This window comes from Phymastichus coffea, unplaced genomic scaffold, assembly GCF_024137745.1.
Source record: "Phymastichus coffea isolate CEN01 unplaced genomic scaffold, Cenicafe_Pcof_1.1 PCOF00119, whole genome shotgun sequence".
Lineage (NCBI taxonomy): Eukaryota > Metazoa > Arthropoda > Insecta > Hymenoptera > Eulophidae > Phymastichus > Phymastichus coffea.
This window is the reverse complement of record NW_026706930.1, coordinates 516,191-543,903: the sequence shown is the minus strand read 5'-3', so window position 1 is coordinate 543,903 and position 27,713 is coordinate 516,191. Positions and strand designations below refer to the sequence as shown.

Sequence of the window (27,713 nt, the reverse complement as noted above, 5' to 3'; positions counted from 1 at the left end):
TCGTTTTTTTTTTTCTTTTTGTTAAACCGCAAGAGAACCGTCCATCCGGCTGAATTTTACCATTGCGTACATGATTTCTTTCGAATCTAACGAGGTCTCGCAATAATTGTTTCCGTTATATATATATGCGTGAAGGAGGATCGGAGGATTGCTATGTGGGATTGAGATATGTCACGGATGTACGTTTGTCATTATTATCCGGTGTGTATGTGCAGCAGTAGTGTTGCGCAAAGTTAACGGTTTTTGAAAGGCTAACTGCCAAGCGAAAAATGCCCGAGTTACGAGTTTGTAATTATTTGGTGTCAACGCTACACGGCATCTATTTATATTTTTTTGTCCTTGTGATTGATAGCTTTTCGAGAATTTCGGAAGGGCATTTTTAAAAAGAGGCGCATTCGACTGCAGTTCGGTCTGCCGGACATTTCCATTCGTTTATTTGTTCCTGTCACGTGCGTTCATTAGCCTCTCTCGAAGATACGTGAAATTTCACTTCACTCAATCAGCTTTGCCACTGATTGATGGGACCGCGACGACGAGTATTTTTCTTGCAATAATCAATAACCCGAGCACTCAGTCAACGTTCGCGTAGCAAAGGCCGACGGTTCCAAGTGCGCAATAACAACAAAACGCGTGCAAGCGGGGCGCTAGTGTAGTTTCGAAAGAAAAACGCTCTCGAAAAAAGCAATTATAGAGCAAACTAACATAAATTGAGGCATTGACGAGAACGCGCGCGCCGTGGTTAGTTCATACACATTTGTATATATATATATATACACGATCTGGCGATGTATAGCTGCTCCACGTTTTAGAATTGACGCGCGGCCCTGTAGTCGCGGCTTTCACTTTTGCCGCGATATATACCTGTCGCGCGCCAAGTAGGCGATACATACGGTGCGCCCATGCATTACGTAGCATTGATTCACGAAAGGATGAGCCGTGAACTCTGTACCCGCGCGACGGCGGGTGAACGGCATGGCGTAATTGTCAGGAGAATTCTTCTGATGTGTATACCGCTTCGACAGACAATTGGGAGAGGATTTAGGCTTGGCTTTAGAACTAGACTTTGTGGTATTCGAATGCAGCGAGTTTGGGGTCGTCTTTTACGACTTTTATCTTTCAGGTTGATGATTCGAGGAATCTTGAGATGAAAGTGATGTTTTTGGAGATTTTTAAGGTTTGCGCTGTAATTCGTGAGCTTATTTGCATAATTGTTGTAGCGCTTATGCAATAGTTCTATGGAATGTTTTTTTGTTATTAAAATATGATGTAACAAATTACAGGAATTTTTAATACTTGGATTGATTTGATGTAGTTGAATTAATATAACTTTCAAAATACCATGTAACTTTTTAGTAATGTGTAAATGTAAACGAACGATTGTATATTGCGTATAAAAGTATAGTCAAAATGAACAACCGACGAAACAATAAATTGTGTACTGTTAATTGAACGTATAGGAGAACAGGAGAGAGGTGAGAGAATGAAAGACGCTACTTGCGAAATCGTTGCTCAACAACAAGACTTTTACAAATATGTACTCTATATAAACGAGGCATCAATTTTATCCAAAATACAATTTTCCGCGCCATGAGACAACGACTCCGGAAATAAGTGTCGCAATTGACCCAATCTTGTAACAAATTCATTTCTTTATTCATTATTACGTCAATAAATACACGATTTTTCACGTGTAGGCATACACTAAGAGGTAATAAGCTTAAAACTGATTTTGTTCTCTCTTCTTTATTGAGACGCCCAGTCGGCTGAAAGGAGCCAGTGATGTTTCTTTTTCGATGGATGCTAAATTTTTCTTTCAGACCAAACAAGTACACCCGGTTTACATTCCAACAAAAAGGAAAAAAGGAGAAAAAAAATAATGAAGAAAAAAGAAAATACACTCTCACTTTATACGTATGAAATGGTAATCATAGCAGTGTACATCACCGAGCTTGTGTAAAATAGCAATCGCATATATATTTTCACATTTGTAAATTGCAAAAAGGAAAAAAAGGAAAAGATCATAGAAAAAATGAACGTACCAAGTACAAAAGAAATATTAGAAGAAACAACAAAAAAGAAGAGACAAATTGGTGATTGACCTCGGATATAGCGGCGTTACAAACGTTCGTCATTCAGTGAATATATAGCATTTACAAGAATCAATTATTGCCATGTACAATAAATATTATTGTTTCTCGGTCCAGCCACGCGTCTCCACGGATCTCGAGGCTTTACCGAATCGAATTAAGCCATGTGTAAGTAGTTTGGCGATGCATACATTGAAAACAAAAAATTAGACGTAGCCTCGAGGTCCAAGACGGTAGGACCAAACAATCGCCTGCCTGAAGCGGCAAGGGACCGGTAAGGTCCAACAGCGCTAACAGCTGTGATTGGTTGAAACAATGTATGTAGGCGAAAAAATGAACCCCGAACGCTCGTCGTCCTTGTGCGCTTGCTTTTCTTTTATTTCATTAGTTTATTCGATCGCAAGGATGTAAACAAACGTATCGAGGTTCTTCCCCGTTCCACAGATCAAGATCTTTTATTCAGAAAGAATGACACTCAGTAATATATAAGTAACAGAACGTTCTACGTAGCTCCTCGCGCGTCGACGCTCGCGCGCACTCAGTATTTTATCATTTATACAATGTTTAACAAATTGTATTGTCAGCGAACGACGGCGCGCAAGGGTACTTAGCCGTCAACACAATGCGTAGCTTTATGATTACTTTTGTTGTTGTTGTTTTTAATACGTACAGTTGCACGGCGCAGAAATTCATTTCTTTAACGTTTGTCGTTGTCTTGGGGTGATTGAGAGGAGATTGAAGTTTCGATTGCGAAATTTAGAGACACACAGACTTTCACTGATAAGAAACTTGAGATAATCGATCGAAGCTTGACCGGAGAGAAAAACTTGTGTGTGTTTACTTTGTCTCGTACAGTCGATGTCTAAATTTTCACTGAGAACGTGGTCGCTGTACTTACCACTCACTCATATACCAGTGAACTTTTTAATGTTCCTCGTTATATTTCTTTCTTTTTTTTCTATCTGTCCCTCTCGCACCGAGAAAATTCATCGAGCGTCGCGTTTGAATTTAAAATTTTCCACCAAACTATGTTGAAATTGTGTGTTTGTGCATGTGTATGTGAGTGTGGAAAACGTCATGTAATAATAAATTGTAGTCTTCTATGCGTAATTATATACATATGAGAACGTTTCTAATTGTGTTTCAAAAAGACATCGAAAACCGGCCGATAGTGTTCACATAATACACCAAGAGAATGATATTTAACAAAACTTATATTATAATATACACATTTACTTGTACAAATGTTTACATATGCGTATGATCAATACAACAAATTATAATTGACCATTTATAATTGATTTCTCAAGAAACGCAAATCGCTATAATAGCTAAACGTGTTAATTAATTGTCTTATCTAAAAATCATACATGTACAATGTCTATGTACAAACTTTAAACATTATAAAAGTTAAGAGAGGAAAAGAAACCAATCCGTCATAACCTTTTCAACGTAAAAAAAATAACAAATTCTATTTTTTCTGGCGCATATTCACTTCTTAATGGTATGTGTTGTGTTTAATTCGAAAAAACTCGATGAACGAACTCGGTGCAAAGCAAAGATAGGCGAGATTTGGTCGCCTGTACTAATATCAGCAATGCAATTAAGTTAATAAATATACAAATTAGAAAAACAACAGTAATATTTGAACAAAATTCTGACTTATTTTCTCTGTTTATTTTTTTGCAGTGTTGTGTGTGGTGGCCGCTGCTTCAGCATCCTCTCGTTTATTTTTTTTTGTAATTAAGATTGAGTTTTTTTTGTCTTTTCTCGAGTGGCACAGTATAGACAGATATCACAATCTCTCGCACTCTATTTGTTTGTTCACGCTCGATCATTAGTTCACTCGCTCGCTCTTTCTTTCTCCCCCCCCCCCCTTTCTCTCTCTCTCGTAGTATCATTTTATAACGATTTTTAATGTTTCTTGACGTTTTGATACTCTTAGCTTGTCCCCATTTATACTTCTTCACTCGTTTTCTTATTACGCTTTACGAAATATAATACAAAAATTCACTAAATACTCTAGCGGTAATCAGGTTCTCGAGACTGTTGATACTACGCGATGATTGACAATTTTTTATTTATTTAGTTTACAGAAGCAGTCATTGAAGTGCTATTTATTATCTGAACTTGTATTATTTAAAATACAAAGCCACTTGTTATTATCGAATTTAATCCCTTAAACTTTTACGACCAATGACAATTAACTATCTCCCTTTCTACATGATTCGTAAACAAAAGTTCTATTACCATATGTCACTAGCCGTGTAATTTAAGTCCCAAAATCAAGAATTGCAAACAGATAGCTTAATCAATTTTTTCCGTTTTATACGTGACTTTCATTCCCTTTAAACAGAGAAAGAGAGAGCGAGTAAAAGAGAGAGAGAGAAAGAAAGAGAGGTAGAGGTAGAGGTAGAGAGAGAGAGAGAGAGAGAGAGAGAGAGAGAGAGAGAGAGAGAGAGAGAGAGAGAGAGAGACAGAGACGTGAGCCACGAGCGGAAAAAATGATAAGAAGTCTCGTATAGCAACAGAGCCAAGATCGTCAAGTCATTGTAGAACAGTGCATGATTTTTCATGTTAACTTGAAATTAAGAAAGTCTCTCTCCGCCTGTGTATTCATCTTTGCCTTCCGATGATAGTTTTTAAAAAAATATTTTTAGGGTCTCGCCCAGAGCACAAAATGCAAAGGTGGCCCATCCGCGCACGGAGGCGATCATCTGAAACGCGGGTGCATCATAGGCGCCAGCATCGGCGCACCGGGGAAACCCATTGGAGTTGCAAAGGCCGGATGCATTGCACCCGGTGGTAGAGCTGCTCCTATCATACCTGCAATTACAATTACAGTAATGTCAGTCACATCTCACGCATAAACGCATTTCAACGCATCTTTCTTAGTTTATTAATGCTCGCTCGTTTGCTTTTTTTCTTTCATTTTCGTAAATGAATTATCGTAATATAATAGGTATAAGGCGAGCTTAATTATCGCCGATTATACGGAATATATAATATAGATTTCTTCGAGGGTGGTGTGAATATAAAATCGCTGAGACAAGACCAACAAAAATAATGTTTCACACCCCTCTCGGTTAATATTAATTTATTTTGTCGTCGATTGATCGGCCATAATATTATAATTATAGTTATTACAGAATGTATGTACCTTGCTTGCGATGACTTATTGTTGTACTTACGTCGCGTGCGATTACGTCTACAAAACGACTGATGAGAGGTATAGGGACTTACTTGGTGCGTCATGTTGGCCACATAGTTTTTTCGCCAGTCGTTTTGCAGACACATCGACGCTTTTGGAAAGTGAGTACACTTGGAGTGACAGCCGACTTTTTTCATTTTTTTATTTTTACTTATTTACAAAAACTGAATATTTTTCATGAAAAACGTCTGTACGATTGTAGCTCAAACTACTGTCCGAGTCACCAGCGTATACATAAAGCGTAATTTTGTATATATTAAGCTTTAAGTGTTGAATGCCCATCCCCAAAGACCAACTATATATGAATGTATTTAATACATATTATATGCAGGGTTAATATGAACAAGTAATTATCAAATGTCTAGTACGTATGCAGGACATAGGTTTTTATATACTGAAAAATGTTAGAGCAATAGTAACTGAAAAAAAAATTTCTTTTAGGAGCATCGTCTACAAAAAATTATACGAGATCACTTAATAATAATCGGAATTCTCTAAGGCATCCTATGTCATCAAATAAATTACTTTTAAAAACAAAAACTTATTATCGTTCATGTTAAGGAAACTGAAGAAACCACATGCAAGTCAAGTGCATTTTTTGGTACTATATAGCACACTGAGAAAAATTAACAACAGTGAGAGAGGAAGAATTGCTACGAAACACACATAAAATAAAGAAATAAAAAGAAAATTTAATAATAATCAGGTATTCACATCACGTACATGTGACTACACGATGCATAATCGGCTGCCACTCGTGACTCGTCTTCCCCCCTTTCGAAGAATTTTCAGTTTCTCTCTCACACACTGATACACTCTCATTCTTGCTTCAACTTAACAAGTAAAAAAAGAAAAATGTGTACTAAAAAACAATCTCTAAATGCATGAGAGACCGCGAGGCACACGTGTCGAGGAGGCCGAGCCGTGGTATAGTATGAAAGATCTTGATTGCTTCATTCACGTTTTGATTGTTCGTTACATCGTGCTTTTTTGGAAGGATGCTCGAATAACGGCTCGGTTCCGTCGATTCGTTGCACGTGCACAATGCCAGCCGCGCATATATATAAATATATATAACAGAAACACGTATTATATATGTAAAATAATAAAGTAAATACCAGCATTATGACAATAAAGGCAATTGATTATCCTTCTCCCAAATCCGGTTAGTGTTAATGGACGAGTATACAGAAATAAAAAAAAAATGTAAGAGTAGTATATAAAAAACTTAATTCATATAATTAAGATGAGTATTAAGTAAAAGAAGTAAGTCTAGGTATAAGATATACTTGGATACGTGAATTCGTTTACTTACTGTCGTTCGGCTCGACTTTTATCTATAAATCTTTCCGTGTGACACACAAATATAAAACTATATTATATGATGGGCTATATATAGATATATTGATATATATATATATATATATATATATATATATATATATATATATATATATGTATATATGTAGAAACTTTGAGCGTGCGTGAGTATAATAATGATTATAATTACATATACAACAATACTGATTGAATTTGAGCTTGTTGTAGTTCTTTAATATATAGATAAGTAAGTCATGACCGTGCACGTGATTTATTTTTGTCTCTTTTTTGTTTTTCATTATTCAAAAATCCATCTGTCTTACGACGACACAAGCAAATATGAATTAGTGATGCCAACTTGTAATGCAATGTGTATAACTGTTAAGTCAACTACTTATCAATTAATATTAGTATCAATTATAATATCAAGCGTTCTACATTCATCGCCTTCAAGTATCCCTCAACCCATTATGAAGAAAAAATTATAATAGTGAATGAAAAAAACAGTGATTAAAGTACTTTCCTAAATAACTAGCAGATTTTTTGTCATTCTTATTAATGTACTTGAGATTGGTAAAAATGATAATTTACTTACAAAATTTGAAACCGACCTACTTCGAGTGATACTTATAAATATATCGTATTACAAATAAAATCTCACAAGCAATAATCACTCATTGTCATTTCCACATAGCTGCAGTGCCGTTATATTGTCCTGCACGAAATATCAAGAAATAAAATAATAATTACAACATAAAAAGCATGAGCGCAAATGAAAGAAAAAAAATCGTGTCTACAGTATGACCTTAACAGACAGTTAATAAAGTATAATTCGTTTGGATTTACTTGCCGATTTCTTTCTTTTTTGCCCTTTGTCTATAACGATCGACTTGACCAAGGTCATCGCTGTGTGCTCTACATTATATATATATATATATTTTATATATACGTATACACGTCAATCAATGTTTCAAAGTGCCATCCATACTCAAGAACTCAAAAAACAAACTCCAAGTAATACAATTTCATAATATAAGTGTGTGTGTGTGTGTGTGTGTGTGTGTGTGTGTGTGTGTGTGTGTGTGTGTGTGTGTGTGTGTGTGTGTGTGTGTGTGTGTGTGTGTGTGTGTGTGTACGTGTGTACGTGTGTACGTGTGTGTGCATCAATCAATCGCCCGAAACGAAGATTTAAAGATAAATTAAAATTAAAACAATGACAGATTTTTATTTAATTGGTATAGTAATGTATGGAGCTCGTATACCGTGCCCAAATAAGCGCTCATCACTACTGTATATCACAACACCAGGAATGTCAAGCTACCAGTTAATATAAGAAAGAACAGAAGAATGTACAGAATGAATAATAGAGTTAGAAGGAGAAGACAGTTAGAGAAAACTTTTAGCGTTAGGAGACACAAAGTAATACTTATTTTCAATGCGCCCGTTCTTTTTTTTCATGTTTTTTTTCTTTTCTTTTTAGCGAATGAAAACAAAAATGAGTGATCGCTAATTCAAGACAAAGAGAAGAAACAAACGCAACAGGAAGATTAGATGAATGACATGGTTAAATTATACGTCAAGATTGGATAGGTGAAATGCAGTAGCAAGAAACAAAGTTTAACAACAATCGAGCGACCAAAATTTTTCTTTCAAATATCGTAAACAAAATTTCATTACTTTGAAAAATAAAAACAATTACTCAACTCTCAACAAAAAGAAAGAAAGGAAATTGCTCATAATTAAAAAAAAGACAATGAAAAGGCTTCATTGATGATTAAAAAAAAGTAGCAAGTAAAAAAAGAAAATGGTGATGATGATAATAATAGTAATATAATATTTATAATAATATGAGATATACATAGGCCATTTCACCGCATGCTAGTTGCTAAAGACCAACCTTTGTTGTACTTGTCTAAAACACGGGTTATAGTAACCAGACTGGGGTTCTGTATCGACACTCATCGAGGAGTGACAGGGTGCCCTGCAAACGCACCGTTAAAATACGTATCAACTTTTTCACAGGATGCTGTGAAAGATTGTCAATTTTTGTTTTTTTTTTTAATTTTTGTTTCTTAAGTGACAAATGAGTCCCTAACGTGCATAATGATTTATTTATACATATTTTTGTAAAGCTTTGTTTTGGTTAACATTTACTAAGAATATCATGCGGTTTATTATAACTATCCCATCCCTTCCCTTCCCTTACACGCGTGAAAATTTAGTGTGATAAAGATTTAACTAATTTAAAGTTTATTGTGTCATGTTTTTTTTATTATCCCTTGATTTGTGAATTTTGAATGCTAATTATTATCAAACAAAATTTGAAAAAGACATCAAACATGTCCAAGCTTCAAAGTCAAGCACAGAAAAATTAGTGAAAGTATGAATTTGTAAAAGATAAGTAATACATTATTTGAAGACGAAATAAAGAGAATAATATAAAGCTTCACGATATAATCTCTCTTTATTTCGATTAAACGTAAAGATTTAGATGAATTAATGTAGAAAACGTATACGTTGAAAAAATATTTTTATATGGGTGTAAGGTGAGAGAAGGGTTGAGTGTTGGGGTATAAAATGTCTGCATATGGACTGACACAAATAAAAAGAGAAATACAGCCTAAACATTATGTATGAATAATACATTAGGCGTCTCACGAAAAACTTCTCGTATGTATATAAATAAAAAAAAATAAGAAAAAAAGATTTTTGAGAAAGCGAAAATAAAAATAGAAGTAGAACTATATTATCTTAAACGAAGAGGCCACGTGAGGAGAATGGATGTTCGGCCATAAAAATTGTGTGACTGAACAAAAAAATCAAGGAGACTTACCTGGTGGCAGGCCCATGGGGGGCGGTCGCATCATGTTACCTCCATGAATAAGGGCCGGTGCGGCTAATGTCATGGTCGGTCGCATAAGCGGTGCCATGAGTGCGACCGAACTCACAGGCATGGCCGCCGACACCTGTGGCATTGCCATTACTTGTGGTGGCCTTGGAAAACGTTGCTGTTGCTGCTGTTGCTGCTGCAGCGCGCTCAATGCAGCCTGTTGGCGTTGTTGTTGATCTTGCAGCGCAGCCGCCGCCGCTGCTTGATGCTGATGAGCCGCTGCAGCTGCCACTGCTACCGCTTGTTGCTGTTGATGATGCGCTTGTTGTTGTTGCAACGCTGCTGCTTGTTGCTGCTGTTGCTGATGGGCGGCCGACTCTGACTGGCCCAAGCGAGACTCGTCACCGTTTTTACGCTGATACTTTGGTAATCTCGCCCGGATTTCCTCCTGCAAATGTACGCAAATCATTATAGTTTTCTACGCTACGGATTGATCGGTCAAACCTGAACTGTTTTCGAGCTTCGAATAGCCTTTTTGTAAAGTGCCTTTTTCTACAAATAATCGAGGTGAAAGCATTACAAAAAGCCTATTCTTTACAGTGGTTGCTTGGTGTCTCGCAATAACACACAATAAAAATATAAACATTATAAAAACATCATTATGACTGATACTCAGATAAAGATGGTGCAAACAAATTTCCAAAACTAGTAAAAATAATATTTTTCTGGTAAATGGATTAACCTAAAGATAAACATATCAAAAAATGAGCCAACTAGATTGTCAAACATGTCTACTTTTATCTGATAATGCATATGACAAGATAAGCTTACAAGATTGTCCATCAGTAGTCGCAATGCAACCAAGAGAAAATTGTCATATTAACATCTGTAGACCTACAGTTTATTTCACAATGTTTATTAAGACGTCTTTATTTGGATTGTATGAGTGCCTATTCAAAATGGAGTAATATATATGTAGATATTTTTAAATTGAGTGCATCCTAAAATGCATCAGATAACTATCATCAAATGCATTTTAGAATGCAATTGATGACATAATTAATGACTTAATGAGTTTCTTCATGAACTATCTAAACATATGAAAATTAAAAAATGCTTACCAGACTGAGATCTTCTGGAGGGTGAATGATTTTACTAGTTGCACCAGTGGTGGCAATCATGTTAACTTTTGTATCACTAAAGGTAGTAGACGTTGAGGTCCCGTTATCTCCACTGCTATAAGCAGGAAATGTGGGTTTAACAGGTCCTATAGAACTGCCAGCTATAGATGTGATGGGCTTGAAATCAGCTCCTAATGGTGTAGAAACACCAGTCGATGCTGCTGAGGAAACAGCTGTGGCACTAGGAAATAGTGGCCTACTTGGCAATGATGCTGCACTTACTGGTGGCATGCCTGGAGGCATTCCTGGCATCATACTAAAATTATGAAATTACATTGTTTTAAATGAAAAATAACAGATAAGAGTTGGCTAGGACAATAATTATATCACTTACCCAGGTCCTATGAATGGCGGACCAACATGTCCCATGTGTCCCATCATATGATGCATAGATGGTGGGAATTGGCCCATATGCATTCCTGGATGTCCAGGCATCCCATGCATCATGCCTGCTCCAGGTGCAGTACCTAACAAACCTTCTGGTTTGGATTTTTTAGGAACTGGCTCATCTTCACCAGAACTTGGTGAGCCAGGTCGACCACCATTTCTTTGCCTTTCGTGCTCCTTCAGATCATCTGGAGGAATACCTTCCATACCATAGATTTCTATTTCTATATTACTACGATTTGGAAGTGAGTTTGGAACTTTATCTATTGTCTCTTTATGAACCTACAAAACAATGATTTATAATTTTCTGGCATTCTTTCAATATCTGTCATTTCAACATACCTGCATACAATGTATACTTAGTCCAGGACCAGTATAAAGCTTTTTATGGCATATGTGACACTTAAAATGTTTTGCTTTTTGGTGCTGAATGAGAATCTTTTCATCGTCAAATTCCCTATTGCAATACCTGTTTTTGATTATTAAGGAAATATCAAGATTGAATGAATTAGGTTAACAAATGTCTTTAAATCCTCTTCTAATATCTGTTTGATATTAATATGTATCAAGCTTCATCAGCAGATAATTCATTTCTCATAAACATATTGTAACTCGTCATGGTAATTTCAATTGAATGTTACAAGATTACCACAGCAAGTGAATCAAACTAAATTAGCTGCCTAGTTATTCAGTATATATAACGATCATGTAGGTGCTTCAACCAGAATTATTAATTAGATTAAAAATATGTGACAATTTAAATTGGTATAAAAGAAATGAAGCAGACTAAAGAAATATTCAAGCTCTCTCTGAAACTTATTGATTATTCAAATAGGATTTTCAGAGACCAAACTAAGGACGTTGAAGTCTAGTTGGCTAATAATCATTTTTCAACATCGCATTATTTCATAACAGACTTGAACGTCAACAGCTTTTCATGCGCCGAGTACTTTTCAAGTGTATCTAAAAATTAAAAGGAAAGGATAGAAATGCCTCTCAATGTAAGTATTTTTGTCCGCAAAAGAGGAGCCATGCTAAAGAATGGCAAGAAAATCGATTTTTTAGACAAGCACGCTCTCGCTTGGACGATTGGGTTGAGCGCCTCTCTATAAGGCGTGTGCCCTCGGCGAGCTCATGGAATGAAAAAAAAAAAAATTGACTAGGCGTCGTGTGAAAACAAATACAAGCCTGCATTAGCGTTGGCGTTACGTAAAATTTCGACAGTCTATAGCGTATGCATCGTATGCTGCTTGACTTTTTGTTATTTTAGCAAAAGGATACCAGCACCATGGCCTCGATTGCTTTTTCTTTTTACGTCCCATATTAACGATAAATTTGTAACTAGTAGTTTATTTTGGAAAAGTTTAAAAATTCAATTTAACAACCTTGAAAACTACGTAAAAACTGCGTACACTTATGCTCGTGTGTAACACTCTACTTGGGTAGCCACCAGCTAGCAACTTACACACACCACGACACCACTATTACCAACGAGGCACGCACGAATAATTTATTTGTGGTGGTGTCCGTTCTTGCGCGTTCGTTAGGAAAGATAGCGCGCGCCGATGCGATGATGTGTATGAAGAAAGATGGAGGCGGGATAAATTTCCGGTCCAATAGTGCGCGCGCATGTATACAACCAGGATGTTGCGGTGTAGAAGAAATCCGCCGTTTTTTCGAAAGAGTTTTGCATCATAGTAAATTTTTTATGAAATTTTTTATAAAGCTTACGATAAAAGTTAATTTTTTAAAAGATTGTGCTATATCAAGTATATTATCTTGAAAATATTTTAATTTCAGAATTATGAATGGCTGAGTTTTAGTTCAGTTTATGATCATGACAGACTATGACGTGTTATATGACAAAATAGACCTATTGCGTCAGGATAGTGTTTACGTTATTCGGGTCTAGTGCGACGTATCAGTTAGAATAAATAAATAGTTAATTGACCTAATAAATTACAATGACACCCGGTAGTTTCATTTCAATGTCAATGCATTGTTAAATATACACTTCTAAATACGCACAAAGTGTGCAAAAAACGATGGAGGAACCAGATGAATATGAATTTTCATTGTATTCTGTTCAAAATTGATATACTCTTTCAAAAATGATTATTCGAAATTATCAGAAAGCCATCTACTACCTCAAATCTTCAGGGATATGTATAATCGCGGGCAGGTAATATTTTTTTCAATTGCTTCCTTATTGTTTTAAATAAAACAATAAATAGGTTAGAATATTATTATTGTAATTTCAAAATATTTGATTAGTGTGTTTTCTAAATTCAAATTGCTATCCTTTTATTGGTTTCCAGTGGGTGCTGGCTTGCTTATCAAATCAAACAAACTGTATCAATATTAAATTCTGTTCTACCAACCAATATACTCAATTTGGAACATTCTCAAGCTCAGTATATTTATGTTGATGATCCACGTTTTAATGGTAAAATTTTTATCAAGATCATGTTAATAATAAACATCTTTTGTTGACATTAATTATATTGAATTTATATTTATGTTTAGATATTTTTATGTTCAACTATGAAAATGATCTCCAGTTGTCTGTCACAGAAAAACCAAAGAGCTTATCTGATGTTGTTACTAAATGGTGGAAATCATTGAACCGTAATTTGGCTTTACGATTTTTTCATCTAGCTCAAAGAGGTGATAAAACTGAAAAAAGAAGAGCAATAAATTCTTTGAGTTCATTGAAACATTTGAAAGGTAAATCAAATTTCTTAGTATTTTAAAAAGTTTTTGCTGATGTGAAAGTATACTTACAGATTGGCACTATCGACAAATTGCCCAAATGTTAGATGCACAAATTGCTGTAGCCTTAGCACGTACACCTGAAGCTGACTTACGTTTCTTTTTAAAGCCCCCTTATTTTCATGAGCAATATAAGCTTTATGTAAGTTGCATAAATTTATTATGTATAACTTTTTTTATATAACTCAGTTACATTACTTTTTTTATTTTTAGGAAATTATAGAGCAGCTCCATGATCTTTTATCAAAACTAAATGTGCTGAGTAGAGGAATGCATCCATGTCTGTTACAATACTTACATAAAAATTTCCAAAGCTCTCATCGTGTAAATAGTTCTACAATTGCTATAATAAAGTTTTTACAAATTCATAATAATAGCTATATATAATAATAAATATTTTATTTCCATAGGATACTTCAATTTTTGAACATGATTTGACAGGTATTGGACTTTCTGGACCTCCTTCCATTGCATGGGATGAGAGCTTTCTGCAAAATTGCATTTATGCTCTTCATCATCATTCTTCATTAGAAGAACATACAAAAGGTAAAGAGTATGTTTTCTATTTATTTTTTACTTAGTCAATTTGAAAAATTATATAAAATATTATCATATTTTCAGATATAGCAGATGTAGGAGGATTAAAAACTTTGATGAATGTTTACAAACTTGTTGGAGATGATGTAGAAATATGCTCGCTAATCGCTAAAGTGCTTTCTAATCTTTCCTTACACCCAGAATATTTGAACGATATTTTCAGATCTGGTAATTGGCATGACAGATTTTTAAACAATAACTTTAATAAAAAAATAATGTTAATAAATCTAATCATGTCTTTCTTATAGGTTGGATTGGAATATTAGCAGCTTGGTCGCGACATCCCGATATCAAGCTTGCAGCTCCAGCAAGTCGAGCTTTAGCTAATCTTGATAATGATGATGATGAGAAATATCCTCAACGAATTTATCCTCTTTATCCTTTACATAGAGTTCATTTTCCCAAAAAGTTAGATGTTATTTTCATACATGGCTTACTCGGCGGTGTATTTGTTACATGGCGCCAACGTGATATTGATTCAAATTTACCAATACCTAGTGAGTCGAACTAGAAAATTTATTACATCTTATACTATTTTATACTTATAATGAATATAAAGTTTTTTTTATGTAATTATAGGTCCTACCAAGGATCAGATAAGTTTGAAAAAAATGGTAGACGATTATCCCTCAGAATTTTTAAGAGATTTAGCTCAAGACTTGGAAATACGTGAATGGCAACGCATTGGTCATGATTACGAAGTTATACTATATGATTGTCCGATCAATATGAACAAAAGAGCTACTGGACCATTTTTCTGTCAAGGGTAACAAAATCATTCTTTTACATTATTTTATTGTTTGAAAATTCAAACTTATCGTCAAATTTGTCGTATATTAGCGGTGATGAGTGTATGCAAAAAAGTGAAAAAGACCGTAAATATAGAACTGAATGTTGGCCCAAAGATTGGTTGCCTGAAGATGTGCCAAATTTACGAATTATTGGAATCAATTACAGTACAAATTTATCAATGTGGACTCCTTTATGTCCTATAGAGGGTGTAAGGTATGAATATGTAACGATTGTAACTTTTATTTTTTATACCTAAAATTCGTTAAAATTTTTTATTTTTATTTATTAGGAGTCCAATAAAAGCTCGAAGTACTGAATTTGTGAATAAACTTGCAATAGCTGGAGTAGGTAAACGTTCAATCGTTTGGGCTTGTCATTCTATGGGTGGATTACTCATGAAACAAATGCTTGTAGAAGGTAGTTAGATTTGAACATATAAATACTTATATATATTTGCTTCAAACTAAAAGTAAAAATACTTTTATCTAGAATGGAAGAATGGAGACAAAAACAGTCTCGTAAAAAATACCAGAGGAATTGTATTTTATAGCACGCCTCATCGAGGGTCTCACGTAGCAGCCCTTAATCAAACAACCCAAATGTTAGTTTGGCCGTCAATAGAAGTTCAAGAATTACGCGAAGGTAATAAATCTGATTAATTTTTGTATAAATAGTCATAATAGTAACCATATGCTTTATTTTCGTAGAAACACCGCAATTACTTCAACTTCACGAAGATTTTTTAAAGATGTTACAAGAACATGATATTGAAATTATTAGTTTTGGAGAGACAAAGCCTACCCGGGTTACTGCACTCAAAGTCCCATTTATATTTGTGAATCCTAGTTCTGCGAGTAAGAAAATTATATTTTTTAATAACATTTTATACTATTTAAATGTGTTTACTAACAATATTTTGAAATATAAGATCCGGATGTAGGTGAATTCTTCGAGATTCCACAAGATCACCTTTCAATATGTAAACCTGCAAATAGGTATGTTAATTTTGCTTCTTTCATCAAAAAATTAAACATGTATAATAACGATTGTATATGATAATTTCTAGGCAATCTTTTCTCTATCAAAAAATGTTGTCAATGATCAAACGAAACATACAAACTCCTGCAGACAAACAATTCCATTGGAGAAACTTACTGAAAGTTTTTTCATTATTTTAATTTCATTTTTCTGTTCTCTTTGTAAATAATTACTAGTAATGACAAGGAAAGCTCTTAAATGACGGCAAAAAGACTGTTTCAGTTAGGAAAAATAAGTTTCATAATAAGAGAAACAGTTACCAAACGACTTGTACATATATTTTATTAAGACATATGTACACACACGTGTTTTGAAAATGACTGTGATCAATAAATTTTTATTTACAATAATTGATGAATGTTCACTTACAAGTTAAGACGCTATATAAAGACGAAGAGGAAGTATTCTAATGAAATGGGGGGGGGGGGGGGGGGGGTTCTAGACAGCTTTGTACAAGTAAAAAAAAGAAAATTACTTTAATTAATATTAAAGTTAAAAATTAATGTCATAATCAGGGTAATGGCGTGAAAAATTCGAGCCACTGGCTTGTGTCGGGGGCTGAAAATATCCGTTCCATTCGGACTTCCAACTATCGTACATATTGTACTTCCTTTCGTATGGTAATCCGTCGACCAAAATCTGCAATTCACAAATTAAATTACGTCAGTGCACTTCTAAGCTTGAAATATTGGAGATTCGAAATATATATTAGCTGTATTAAAGCACAAGGTATATACAAAATTATCTCTGCTCGACGCTTATTCCGAATAATAATAATAATGACCAGTAATAAAGAATTGTTTGAGTGGATTTTTGCATAACTGAAATAAGATATTGATATTTTGAAAATAATTGTAAAATAGTCATTGAAATTTTATTTAATTGAAATTTTCGCAAGAGCTTTGTACAAAGTACAGCTCGATATGCGCGTAAAGCATTTGCAAGCCACTTATCAATAAGTTTTCGTCGCCATACTTTATTCATCAAAATATTATACTCACTTTATGCGAGGTCGACTCGAAGGGCTTATCATGCCAGCCGGAATCATTCCACATGGTCTGGCTGTCGTGATGTTTATGATAGTCAGCAACCGGTGGTCGACTTGGCGTAGCGATCGGTGCTGCGTGATGGCTCATCGCGTTTTTTGACATCTCCTCGTCGTACATAACGCTTATCGTGGGTTTAAACTTCGACCCGTGCTGACGATTCACCAGCTAAAAGTTATTCGTCTATTATTTATAGCTCGACTCCAAAACGAAAGAGTACAAGTCATCGTTCAGCGGGATATTATAATTTTCATTGCAGCGTGACTCGGCGGATAATCGTATAGCCGTTGATAAAGTTCCACAGCCAGACAAATTAAGAGGGAGAGAGAGAGAGAGAGAGAGAGAGAGAGAGAGAGAGAGAGAGAGAGAGAGAGAGAGTGATCGGAATCATGAATGATATGAACTTACGACAGATACACCGAAGACAATGATGAATAGGAGACCACCGACTCCGATAACTATCACTGCGATGGCCCACTGAGGAATAAGTCTATTCTCATCCTCGAGCATTTTTGGAGCTGCTACTCTTGGTATCACTGCGGAAAAGTAACCGAGCGCTTTTCGTTAAACGAAACTGTTACGCGTTAACTTGGGAAACAGGAAGAGAGCTTACCAACAAAGTCAGTTGACTTTGGGTCTATGGTAAATTTGCCAAGTTTCATTGGTCCTTCGGGACTTAATTCCATAGGGTTGTCGATATTTATACTTCTCAACGATTCATGAAAAATCACTTTCAATTGCTGAGTATTGACTTTCTCCTTCAAGTCGTTCAGTTCTACGAAATAATCGACAAGTACGCTTCCTTGACTAAAAGGAGTAAAAGTAAGACGAAGCAATCAGGCTTTATTCACACAGTAACAAAACCTCATAGAGACACATAAAGTAATACAACTTTTATTATACCTGAACGAATCAATGCGGATGTTGCGGAACCATTTCCTGAGAACCGATGATTTCGCAAACACCAAATTCATCTGTAATGCGAGTATAATCGTCAAAAAAGAAAAAAAATGATAGATCTTTCGGCCGAGATAAAACAGTTTCTCTCTGATAATAGCGCGCGCGGCTGCGCGACCTTCGACCAACATTCCTTGCAACTGCTACTGTTATGAAAAGGCTCACATATATACAAACCTCTCTCTCGATCTCCTCGGCGAGATCCTGCCACTCCCTTGTGTTACGGTCGAGTAACTCCGGCACCCAGACGGCATTCTCCACGATCTTGATTGTGCCGGCTACTTCGCACTCTTCGACGCAGATTCCAGGTGTCGTCGGCCTCATTGTCGTCGTCGTAGTCGTCGTCGTCGACGAAGTCGATGTTATCTCTTCTGTTGTCGGTATCAGCGATATATTTAACGACGTAACCGTTGCCGTTCGAGCTGCTTCTAGTAGCTTCTCTATCGAGATCGGCGTCGTTGATGATGTTGGCCATCCGGTGAACTCTGTCGTGGCTCTACCCAGAAAAAAAACTCGGTTATTTGCTGACAGGGCAATGAATATTTCAACGAAATTGCGGCTCAATTAAATTAATTGAATGATACAGCTGAAGAAGCACGTATATCTGTATCCCAGCAAATACATCTATACAGCGAAGATGAAAAAAGCTATATATTGGAAGCCGAACAATCAACCCTCTAAAGGTTAGGTAGATATATCGATCGTACAAATGGAAATGTCATGTTGGCTTTCTACACGCTTAGCGCGTCAGGTCGAAGCCCCTTCGAAGCACACGGGCCTCGAGCTGAAAAAAAGTAATGAAACGCGATGAAAAAAGAAAAGCTAAATTGCCCCTTCATGATTGCTAACGAAAAAGAATGAGTGTACCGCGCCGTCGAAGCGTGCAGCAACAAGAAGAAATGGTTCATCATCGTGAAAGCTCTCACCTGACAGGCCAGCCTTTCTTAATGGCTGGTTCGGAAGCTGGAGCAGCGGCATTAGCCGCAGCGCGACTCGATGCTGTCGTTATCTTGTGGATAGGTTTTCTAGTGCCACCGCCGGGTCGATTTGGGAATACCACTTTGAAAGAGCCGCCGCTAGTTTTTTCCGTCGTCGACGTTGAGGTCACGGCGTTGCTTTTTCCCTCCGTGGCATCTGTCGAGTGATTAATTATCGTGCATATACAGGTTCATGGTGGTCGACGTTAAGCTTCGCGTCGAGAAATATTGACGTACCGGGTTTGAAGCCTGGTGGCAATAGCGCGGATATGTCAACCGAAGATTTGGCAAACAGCTCTTGGATGAGATCGCCGCTGTCTGGTTTATCTTTCCTACTCGGCTTTGGGCTGCTAGCTTCTGGAAAGTTGAACGAACATGTCTTGCTTTTTACTTCAAACATTCATTCGGCCTGTTCGTGTTCGTCTACTTTAACTGCAATTTTAGTTCACGTTAAAAACCAATGCCTGACGAAGCTTTTAAAAAACAATAAAGTGCAATGTGTCAATGGTAGAAGCCAACGAGAGAATGTAGCATCAATTAATACACGACAGCCGTATTGTGCAGATATCCATCGATCAAGTACGACACAAACTCCACTCGCGTATCCATCAAAACACATTTTATCAGTTCTCGAGCTTTCTCTCGAAAGCTACGACGGACCAACTAAGCTAATGACGGAGGCAATAAAAACACAAATGTGATCGCAATCCGCGATGTGCGTCGTAGGTAAGTATTTACCAGCTTTGTAGCCCGGGGGTAGAAGGTCCGAGATGTCGACCGATGATTTCGCAAACAGATCTTGGATGGATTTCGCTCTCTCGGTAGTCGATGGTGAAAGTGTCGAGCCTTCCTTTGGCCTCACACTGCTACTCGATTTGGCTAATATCTCACTCAGCAGCACTGACTTTTCCGTCGTAGCATCTTCTTTCTTTAGTTTGTAGCCTGAATCGATGGTTAAAGAGGAAAGTACGGAAAATTAGTCGTGCTTGTTCCATTCGGTGATCTATCGGACTTGGTAGAATTTGATCGCTGTGCACAATCGTCCCGATCGGTTCGGTCAATCATGCCATCCGCGCGCGCGCTAGGCGAGTTCAAGTACTAATCGATTGGTTTTCGGCCCGTTAAAGAAATGGTACGTCGACGCTGAGATCGATCAGTTTTACAACACGCGAACTCACCCGGTGGCAAAAATGCAGCGATGTCCTCGATAGTAGTGAGTGTCTTGGGTCTCGTACTCGCGGTACTCTTTTCCGTGCTGGAGGCAGCCTTCACGGTAGCAGTCGTCGACGTGCTCCTAGCTGTCGAAGTTTTGTACGAAGAATTGGGTCTCTTGAACGAGCCGTTTCTATAACCGGCGCCTTTGTGATAATCTTTAGGAAGGAATGCCTCAACATCGTCCAGAGTGGTTTGTAATTTAGGCCTCTTGGTAGTCGACGTGCGATAACTGCCCTTAGGGAAGTCTTTCGGTAGGAAGGCTTCGATATCGTCGAGGGTCGTTTGGATTTTCGGTCGCTTGGTCAACGGCGCTGCAGTTGTGGCTGCAGTTGTGGCGGCAGTTGTGGCTGCAGTTGTGGCGGCAGTTGTGGCTGCAGTTGTGGTCGAGGTGCGGTACGGACCGCTCTTGGAAAAGTCTTTGGGTAAGAACGCCGATACGTCGTCGAGGGTCGTTTGTATCTTCGGCCTCTTGGTGATGCTCGTGATGGTTACTGGCGCTATGGGCGAGGCCGTGGGCGCGAGTGTGGTTGAAGTCGTTGGCAATGTCAGCGACGTCGCCGAGAAGGGTTTTTTGTTGTAGCGCCGTGGCACGAATCTAACAAAGAACGCGTTCAATAGTTTTGTTGTCAAGCGAAAGTTCGACGACTGTGAACCGACAGTCCAGTAGTTAGCTCGTAGCGCGCGCAGTCAATTACGTACAGCTGCCACTCAGCCACAAGGAATAACAGTTGAAATTTTCAATTGGCAATCATACGATGCTGCGGACAATTGATTGCGTGCGATATCAGACGGCTATACGCGCACGTATGTTTACCTGGAATTGGAGAGGAATCCGCTCGAAAGCTCAGATTGCACTCGATCCAGTTTGTCGATGATGCTCTCGGTGGAATCGAGCTGCTCGGCCTTGTCGACGACCGACGGGAAGGGTAAGAAACGCGCACCAGATACACTACGCCCAGTTTGCACTGCTGCTTGGATCGTGGTCGACGACACTGCCGCTTCCGTCGTCGTCGTCGTTGTCGTTGTCGTCGTCGTCGTCGTCGACGTTGTACCTGCAAGGCGAAACAACGCGTTTTCTTTTTCAATCGATACAATATCTGCATTCGTAATGCCGTGTCCCTATTGTTTCGAACAATGAGTACGTAGGTGCGCGCGTATCATTGATATTCATGCGTCTTGTGTACGTGCATCCAATGGAAAAAAAGTCGTCGAACGAACGCGGAGAAAGTGTGATAAATAAATCTCGTCGGCGAGCTTTTAAAAGTAGTCTAATAGAAAGTTGCGATCGAGCACGACTTTCAAGCTGATAATTATAACGAACTTTTCTTTCCATCGACGTGACTTATATTTAGCGACATCGGATCAGTACCCAACTAATACCTCTTTGACACACTTTTCGTTGGTCGCCACCCTTAAACGAGGGGATATATCGCAGAGTGAGCTTATTGCGAACGTGTCTCTCATACTGCTTGCTTAGGACTCTAGATTATTCAAGTGGCTATTGTCGCTCTAGTCGTCGGAGATGTATTGTAGTCGGTCGATCCGCGCAATCGATTTCTCAATAAGTTTATTGACAATCGATCGACTTGGTCAATAGAGACTTTGAAAGCAGATTATTTACGAATAACTAAGTTTGTGAGAGGTTGTTCTAGATGAGTTTTATTGACAGAAAAATGTGACGTGAAACTTTTGATGAAAGTAAGTATATAAATCGAGAAAGCTTATAGTGATTTTGAATTCAGAAAAAAAAAAATAAAAACATAAAGAAGAAAGTAGTTTGAAAAAGGAGCTGGTGATAGAATGACTGTAGAATGACATTTGCAGGCGAAAGTTACATCCTTGAAAACAAGTTTTTCGCGAATTGTCGATGTCATCAAAGTTATACACACAACTTACTGTCAGTAGTAGAAATAGTGGTGCTTGGCGTAGTAGTAGCATTAGTACTCGAAGGAGAAGCCTCGCTCATTTGTTGGGTAGGCTCGACAGACGGCACAGTTGTCATGTCAGGCACGGAGTAAGTACCATTGACAACGCTTTTCGTGGTGACGACAGAAACGATGGCTTCACCTATGAGAATCGAGCTTGGTTCCTCGTCCTTTGTTTTCTCCGTCGTCGCCGTCGTTGCCACCGTCTTCGCCTCTTCTTTCTCCTCAACATCGTCCTTTCGCATCGTCCACGTTGGCGTGACTTCCGTCATTGGTGACATTTCGCTCGTTGTCGTTGTCGTTGTTGACGTCGTTGTCGTCGTTGATGTTGTGCCAGGCTAAATCACGGAATTTTAGCAATCAATTCCTTTCGCTCGTTGCGCAAGCTAATTCAATTTGAGTTTTTCAATAATGCGCGCGCGGCTGTTTCATTCACGCGTCGGTATTTGGGTCAGTAGAAAGCACGATCGCCAACTTTTTCCATAGTTTTGCGTTAAAAAACGCAACACACACACACAAACCCAACTTTCAGTGCTGACCGATCGGATAATATATGTCGTTTAAATTTGTTTAGTTAGTCGTTAATTTGAAAATCCGATGCTACGTTATTAGTTCTGACGTACGCGGTAATTACATTACGAAAAATTGAGCTTAACTGGCAGTTTCCACTGATAAACATAATAATCGCGTTAAGGTAGTCGACTAAACTTCATTATGCATACCGTGCTGTTCGTTTTTTTTCTCTCCCCTGCATTACCGCGAACTAATCGAACTCACGTCTCATAAATAAAGATCCCTCTCGTCAAACGTATTGACTTAATTATTAGGCCTGACCCTCGAATCGATCATCGAATCTTCGCAATTGAGCTAGACAAGTAAACTACATCCAATCTTATAAGATATACCTCGTTAAGTTTGGCAGGCGTTTCATCCTCGTAATCGTCGTCATAATAGTAGGCGTCCTCGTAAATGGCGCTACTATTGGCACTTGTCTTATCAGTCTTACTGGCTTTTGCCCATCTTGCTGGCTCATCTTTGAAGAAACTCTCAGCTGCTGCTGGGGCTGCTTCGTCCTCGTAGTATTCCTCGTCGTCGTAATATTCTATCGCATCCGATGCTTGCTTTTGTTGCTGCTGTTGACCGGACGAGGTAAGCTCGCGTGATCGATAAACTTGATTGTTACGCTGACCCAACAGGCTCCATGCTACCTGCTGCGACTCACCTGTAAACGAGGTATTAGGGTGATTTCAAGATCGACCATTGCGTTTTGTGTGGCTCGAACTTGGATTGAAGATTGGCGAAAAGTCAATTCTTTTAACCGAGATGCGCCTTGCAAGAGCTTCAATTTTTTAGTCTGCTTCGCTTTCTTCGGTCCACCAAAGCGAAATGGACTGCTCAAAGCTTGCTCAGGCTGTTCACGCGTGCAGTCATTTCCATCGAAAGCGCTTGGATGCACATTGCGCCCGTTGGTAAAAAGATCTCCGCTCCGCGCAAGTGTAATAAGTATCATTCGAGTAGATCGAGTGCGACAAATAGTAAAAAATAACTCCTTTGACCTAGATTTCACTACTCGCCTCTTGGATTCGATGCAATCTTTATCAGTTTTCATATGGAGGGAAAGTAGCCTAAATGGAAAACGAAACGACAGGTTTTTTTTATCCCTCCTTCTTCCGTTCGAGCTGCGAGCGCATGTAGAGCAGTGAGGCATTAGATTATTATTCACGAACGAGAGAGAACAAGAACGCACAGTGAAACAAGGAAAGTGCAATTTTCTCATACGAGTATGAATGTTAGCCGGGGAACCCTATCTACGATATCCAATCGGAATCCAATGAGCAACCGAAAATGGTACATTGCACTCTTTGCGCTATCGCGCAGCTAAGCGTGCAACGAAATATAGCTTTCCCTTTTGTCGACAAAGGCGTATAATCATAAAAATCGCAGAAAAGATGCGATGCAATACAAATACGAGGCTGCGTTGCCGCGGAGAACAATCGGAAACCGATAAACGCTCCCCAAGCCCATTGTGCGCCACAGCGCCCATTTGGCGTGCACGCACATGTACACACGGCAATGAGATGAAATGAAAATCGCCAGGCTAATTGGCCTCAATGACTTGATTATCGGCGTTGCTCAACTTACTGTCGGCCGCCGCCATCGCTGATTCATACAGAGGAGCCTTTCTATCAAAGGTGCGCGCAGTGCGCCGCGGTTATTAAAAAAAAAAAAAAAAAAAAAGAAATCCAAACATTCCGAGAGAGTGGATTTTGTAACCCACGCGCGCGTCGCTCGCCTTTGATCATCTCGCCACATGTTCCACGGCGCGTTTCCAAGATGAGACGTTCTCTCATTTTTTTTCTTGCTCCCGCGCATCTTCCGAAATCGGTATCGCGAAGCCTTGGCTGGCGGCATTTGGAGAATCGATTTGTTATGAATGACGCGCGTGGCGCATATCGGATAACTATTATTGTGGCCCGTTATCCCGCCCCGTCCCGTTAACGAGCTAATGTACTGTTACTCCGTGTCGCGATGCGCCCGAGAGAATCGAATAAGACTCGCTTACTCGTTGTCTCCGATGATGGGGCCTGTCATGTCGTTATTAAATATCACTGATTATTGGCTTCCAAATGCTCGCGGCGGCTATTGTGCAACGAGACGCGTTATATCGACGACTGGTACCGATTGTGTAATGCGAGAATATCGCGCCGATCGACTCGCGCAAACACCACGCTTTGGTGTTCTTTTATTGTAATTATCCGACACTTTGGGCGCGCTGTCAGAAGCGCGACAGTCATCGCAAATTTTCAAGCAAATCCCCATTGTATTCGCCTCTTCGTTACGGCACACTTCATTTTCCATTCAGCGCGCGAGTTGCCGCCTTTCATCTCCGCAGCGAGCTCGTAAAGATCTCCGAGCAAATTGCAATCCGCATCATGTGCAGCCCGCGAAACCAGAATTCAAGGTCGCGCGCTCTGGCGATGCCGCTTCGCCCAAAACGAACGAACGCAGCAATGAACAATTGCCGCGCGTCCCCGCGCGGAAGACTCGCAACGAGTAACAACGGCCAGCTTGCTTCGCCGGAAAGCCATTAACCCAGATTTATTCGCTAACGAGGGAAAAAGATTCGGGGAGAAAGTCTCGCCCCGCGCCCCCGGCCAATTATGCGCGCGCGTCATCATCACACACGGCGCGTAACTCGCGTGCGCGCGAGTGTGTAAAAGAGAAGCCACGTAATATACCGCTACCTTCTCTCTCTCTCTCTCTCTCTCTCTCTCGCCACCCACACGCGCGCGCGAGCCAGGGAGTCTTTGTTTCGTGCCAAGAAAGGCGTACACGCCTTGAGAGCGACCGACTAGGCTTGCACAAGCCATTGTCGTCAGACGGCTAATTTTCGTTTTCAAGCGAGCCACTCGGCTACTGGACTCCATCTGCCTTATCGCATGGGAATGATCCTGAATTCGTGCTCCTCTGGACGCCACGCGGTGAAAGTATACCGCGCGCATAGCCGAAGACAGAGGAAAAAAAAAGGAGAGTTGCGTGCGTTGCAACGCGTAATCGATGCTTTCCCGAACAAACGAGACGAAGACGAGCACTCGCGCGGATCAATCGTGCGCGAAGGAGATCGGCGTACGTGCACGCGCGCGATTTGTATCCGCCTTTCGCTCTCTTTTATGTACGCGCGCGGCGCAAGGAAGTACCGTGAGCGCGGATAAACCGTTTTACGTAACGATTCCCGTGCGCGCTCCAGAATCGTGACACATTCGCCCAAAAGGATCGTATCGGCCGCGCATACTGGCGAAAATGTAGATCGACTTGTGCAACTTCTTAAGACACTTCTCAGAAGAAATGTGTGTGTGTGTGTGTGTGTATGTGTGTTACGACGTCAAGTTACGAAAGAGAGAAAAATCCCTTCGTAGCTCGGAAAACTTTTCAACGAAGGGAAAAGCAATTTGTTATATTCTCTCGTCAAACGCCGTAACAGTTTGGCGTGCATGTCGCGAAAGAGAGAAGAGACGTAATCGGCATTAGCATTTCCTACATTTTTTTTTTAGATTCCCACACGAATCTCTTGCACGCTTGCTGGCTGAGCTCTTATTTGGAATTCAGACGAGGAGGAGAAACATTCTGTTTTGTCTTTTCGTCGTCGACTTCCATCAAGAATATAAAGTCGGGTTTTAACGTTCACCGCACAAATGACAATCTTTGTCGTTGTCTGCTCTAACGAGTATTAACGAGAAACGATCCTCGCAACTGTGCTGAAATGAACGGCAACAGCAGCTGGCAGCTGTATACTCGAGCAAGCCGAGTGTGAAGAAAACAAAAAAGTAATGCAATCGTGCATTGTGCGTCGTTGTATGTATATATAGGTGCACACGAACCTTACGAAATTACAGCGAGCGAAAGAGAGAGAGAGGGAGAGCGACTTCTCGAGTGATTGAACAAAACACCTTGATAAAATTTTCGCTTGCTCTCAGCGCTCTCGCGACTTTCACTTTACGTTCCGAAAAACTGAAGAATCAGTCGGTCGCGCGCTATTCGAACAGCTGATCTCGCGTACCTTGAGCAGGCTGGCAATGGGCGAATCCAAATACAATAGCAGCCAGGAAGAGGAGGAGGAACGAGGCGCGATGAAGCCCGACGAACAGCTTCATGGCACCAGGCACTGATTTGCTCTCGATCAGCGTAGCACAGGATTGCACGCGCGCGTCGCTCTCATGTCGCGTTGTCCTCGCCAGAGCAGCATCGTTCTCCAGCGCGCGAGGATCGCGGGCGTGCACGCGCGTTCGCCGCAAAAAACAACACTGCGTATGCTCGTCGCGCGTTCGTTATAGCTGCGCGCACACGCACACGGGCACACACACTCGCACACGCACTCAGACACGCGCGCGCGCGCGGACAGTCCTCGGCGAGCGAGACTGCACTACACCTCTTGGAAAGCAAAATCCGGCGCGGCGAGCCAGCCGAGAGACTGACTTTCACTCCCTCCCTCCTTGGCTTTATCTTGAGCAGACCCGAGGAGGGGCCTCATACGTATATATACTAAATGTATCCTATTCGCGAAGGCCCCAACGCTCTCTTTGCGCACGATTTCATTGTACAGGGCCGTATCAAATTATACATTATGCGCCGGCACTTTCCGACAACTGTTTAACGGCTCGTTTCGATTTTCGCGCGTCGGTACGTTTCATGGGCATCCGACTGCCTACGGCTTTCATTGACAAAATTTCGTTGGGTGTTCGATAGATCGCTCGTCAAGTATTCACCCTGCCGCGCGCCGATGCTGCTTGCCGATGTCAACACTCGCGATACGAATCGAGGGCAGGAGACAAGCCCGTTCCGCGGGGGATCATCTTCGAAAGACACGTGCGTGATGCTAA

The 27,713-nt window shown here is 39.5% G+C and overlaps 3 protein-coding genes across 4 annotated transcripts; 1 reads left to right on the top strand and 2 right to left on the bottom strand.

Moving 5' to 3' along the window:
• Positions 1-1,629: 1,629 nt before the first annotated feature.
• Positions 1,630-12,554, bottom strand: LOC131671121 (BUB3-interacting and GLEBS motif-containing protein ZNF207). Of its 2 annotated transcripts, XR_009302512.1 has the most exons (7): positions 12,298-12,554; positions 11,359-11,485; positions 10,964-11,298; positions 10,570-10,885; positions 9,452-9,896; positions 8,516-8,599; positions 1,630-4,913 (listed from the first exon to the last, which is right to left on the bottom strand). XR_009302512.1 is itself a non-coding variant. In XM_058947323.1 (6 exons), the coding sequence occupies exons 1-6, from the start codon at positions 12,336-12,338 to the stop codon at positions 4,801-4,803; spliced, it is 1,377 nt and encodes a 458-aa protein (XP_058803306.1). In that variant the 5' UTR covers positions 12,339-12,543; the 3' UTR covers positions 1,630-4,800. The 2 variants fall into 2 exon arrangements, 1 of the variants encoding a protein (XP_058803306.1); XM_058947323.1 differs by lacking the exon at positions 8,516-8,599 and having other exon boundaries at positions 12,298-12,543.
• Positions 12,555-12,935: 381 nt separating this feature from the next.
• Positions 12,936-16,547, top strand: LOC131671102 (protein SERAC1). Its single transcript, XM_058947292.1, has 15 exons — positions 12,936-13,198; positions 13,335-13,462; positions 13,543-13,743; positions 13,803-13,930; positions 14,002-14,112; positions 14,199-14,334; positions 14,410-14,553; positions 14,634-14,882; positions 14,965-15,151; positions 15,226-15,390; positions 15,467-15,594; positions 15,667-15,819; positions 15,885-16,031; positions 16,106-16,172; positions 16,244-16,547. Exons 1-15 carry the CDS (start codon positions 13,128-13,130, stop codon positions 16,353-16,355), a joined length of 2,127 nt encoding a protein of 708 aa, XP_058803275.1. The 5' UTR covers positions 12,936-13,127; the 3' UTR covers positions 16,356-16,547.
• A 127-nt stretch (positions 16,548-16,674) lies between these two features.
• Positions 16,675-27,166, bottom strand: LOC131671101 (mucin-5AC-like). Its single transcript, XM_058947291.1, has 14 exons — positions 26,894-27,166; positions 23,241-23,557; positions 22,307-22,673; positions 21,225-21,462; positions 20,374-21,005; positions 19,934-20,137; positions 19,433-19,552; positions 19,145-19,352; positions 18,396-18,714; positions 18,165-18,235; positions 17,875-18,068; positions 17,670-17,797; positions 17,217-17,429; positions 16,675-16,854 (listed from the first exon to the last, which is right to left on the bottom strand). The coding sequence occupies exons 1-14, from the start codon at positions 26,985-26,987 to the stop codon at positions 16,708-16,710; spliced, it is 3,252 nt and encodes a 1,083-aa protein (XP_058803274.1). The 5' UTR covers positions 26,988-27,166; the 3' UTR covers positions 16,675-16,707.
• Between the last annotated feature and the right edge of the window lie 547 nt (positions 27,167-27,713).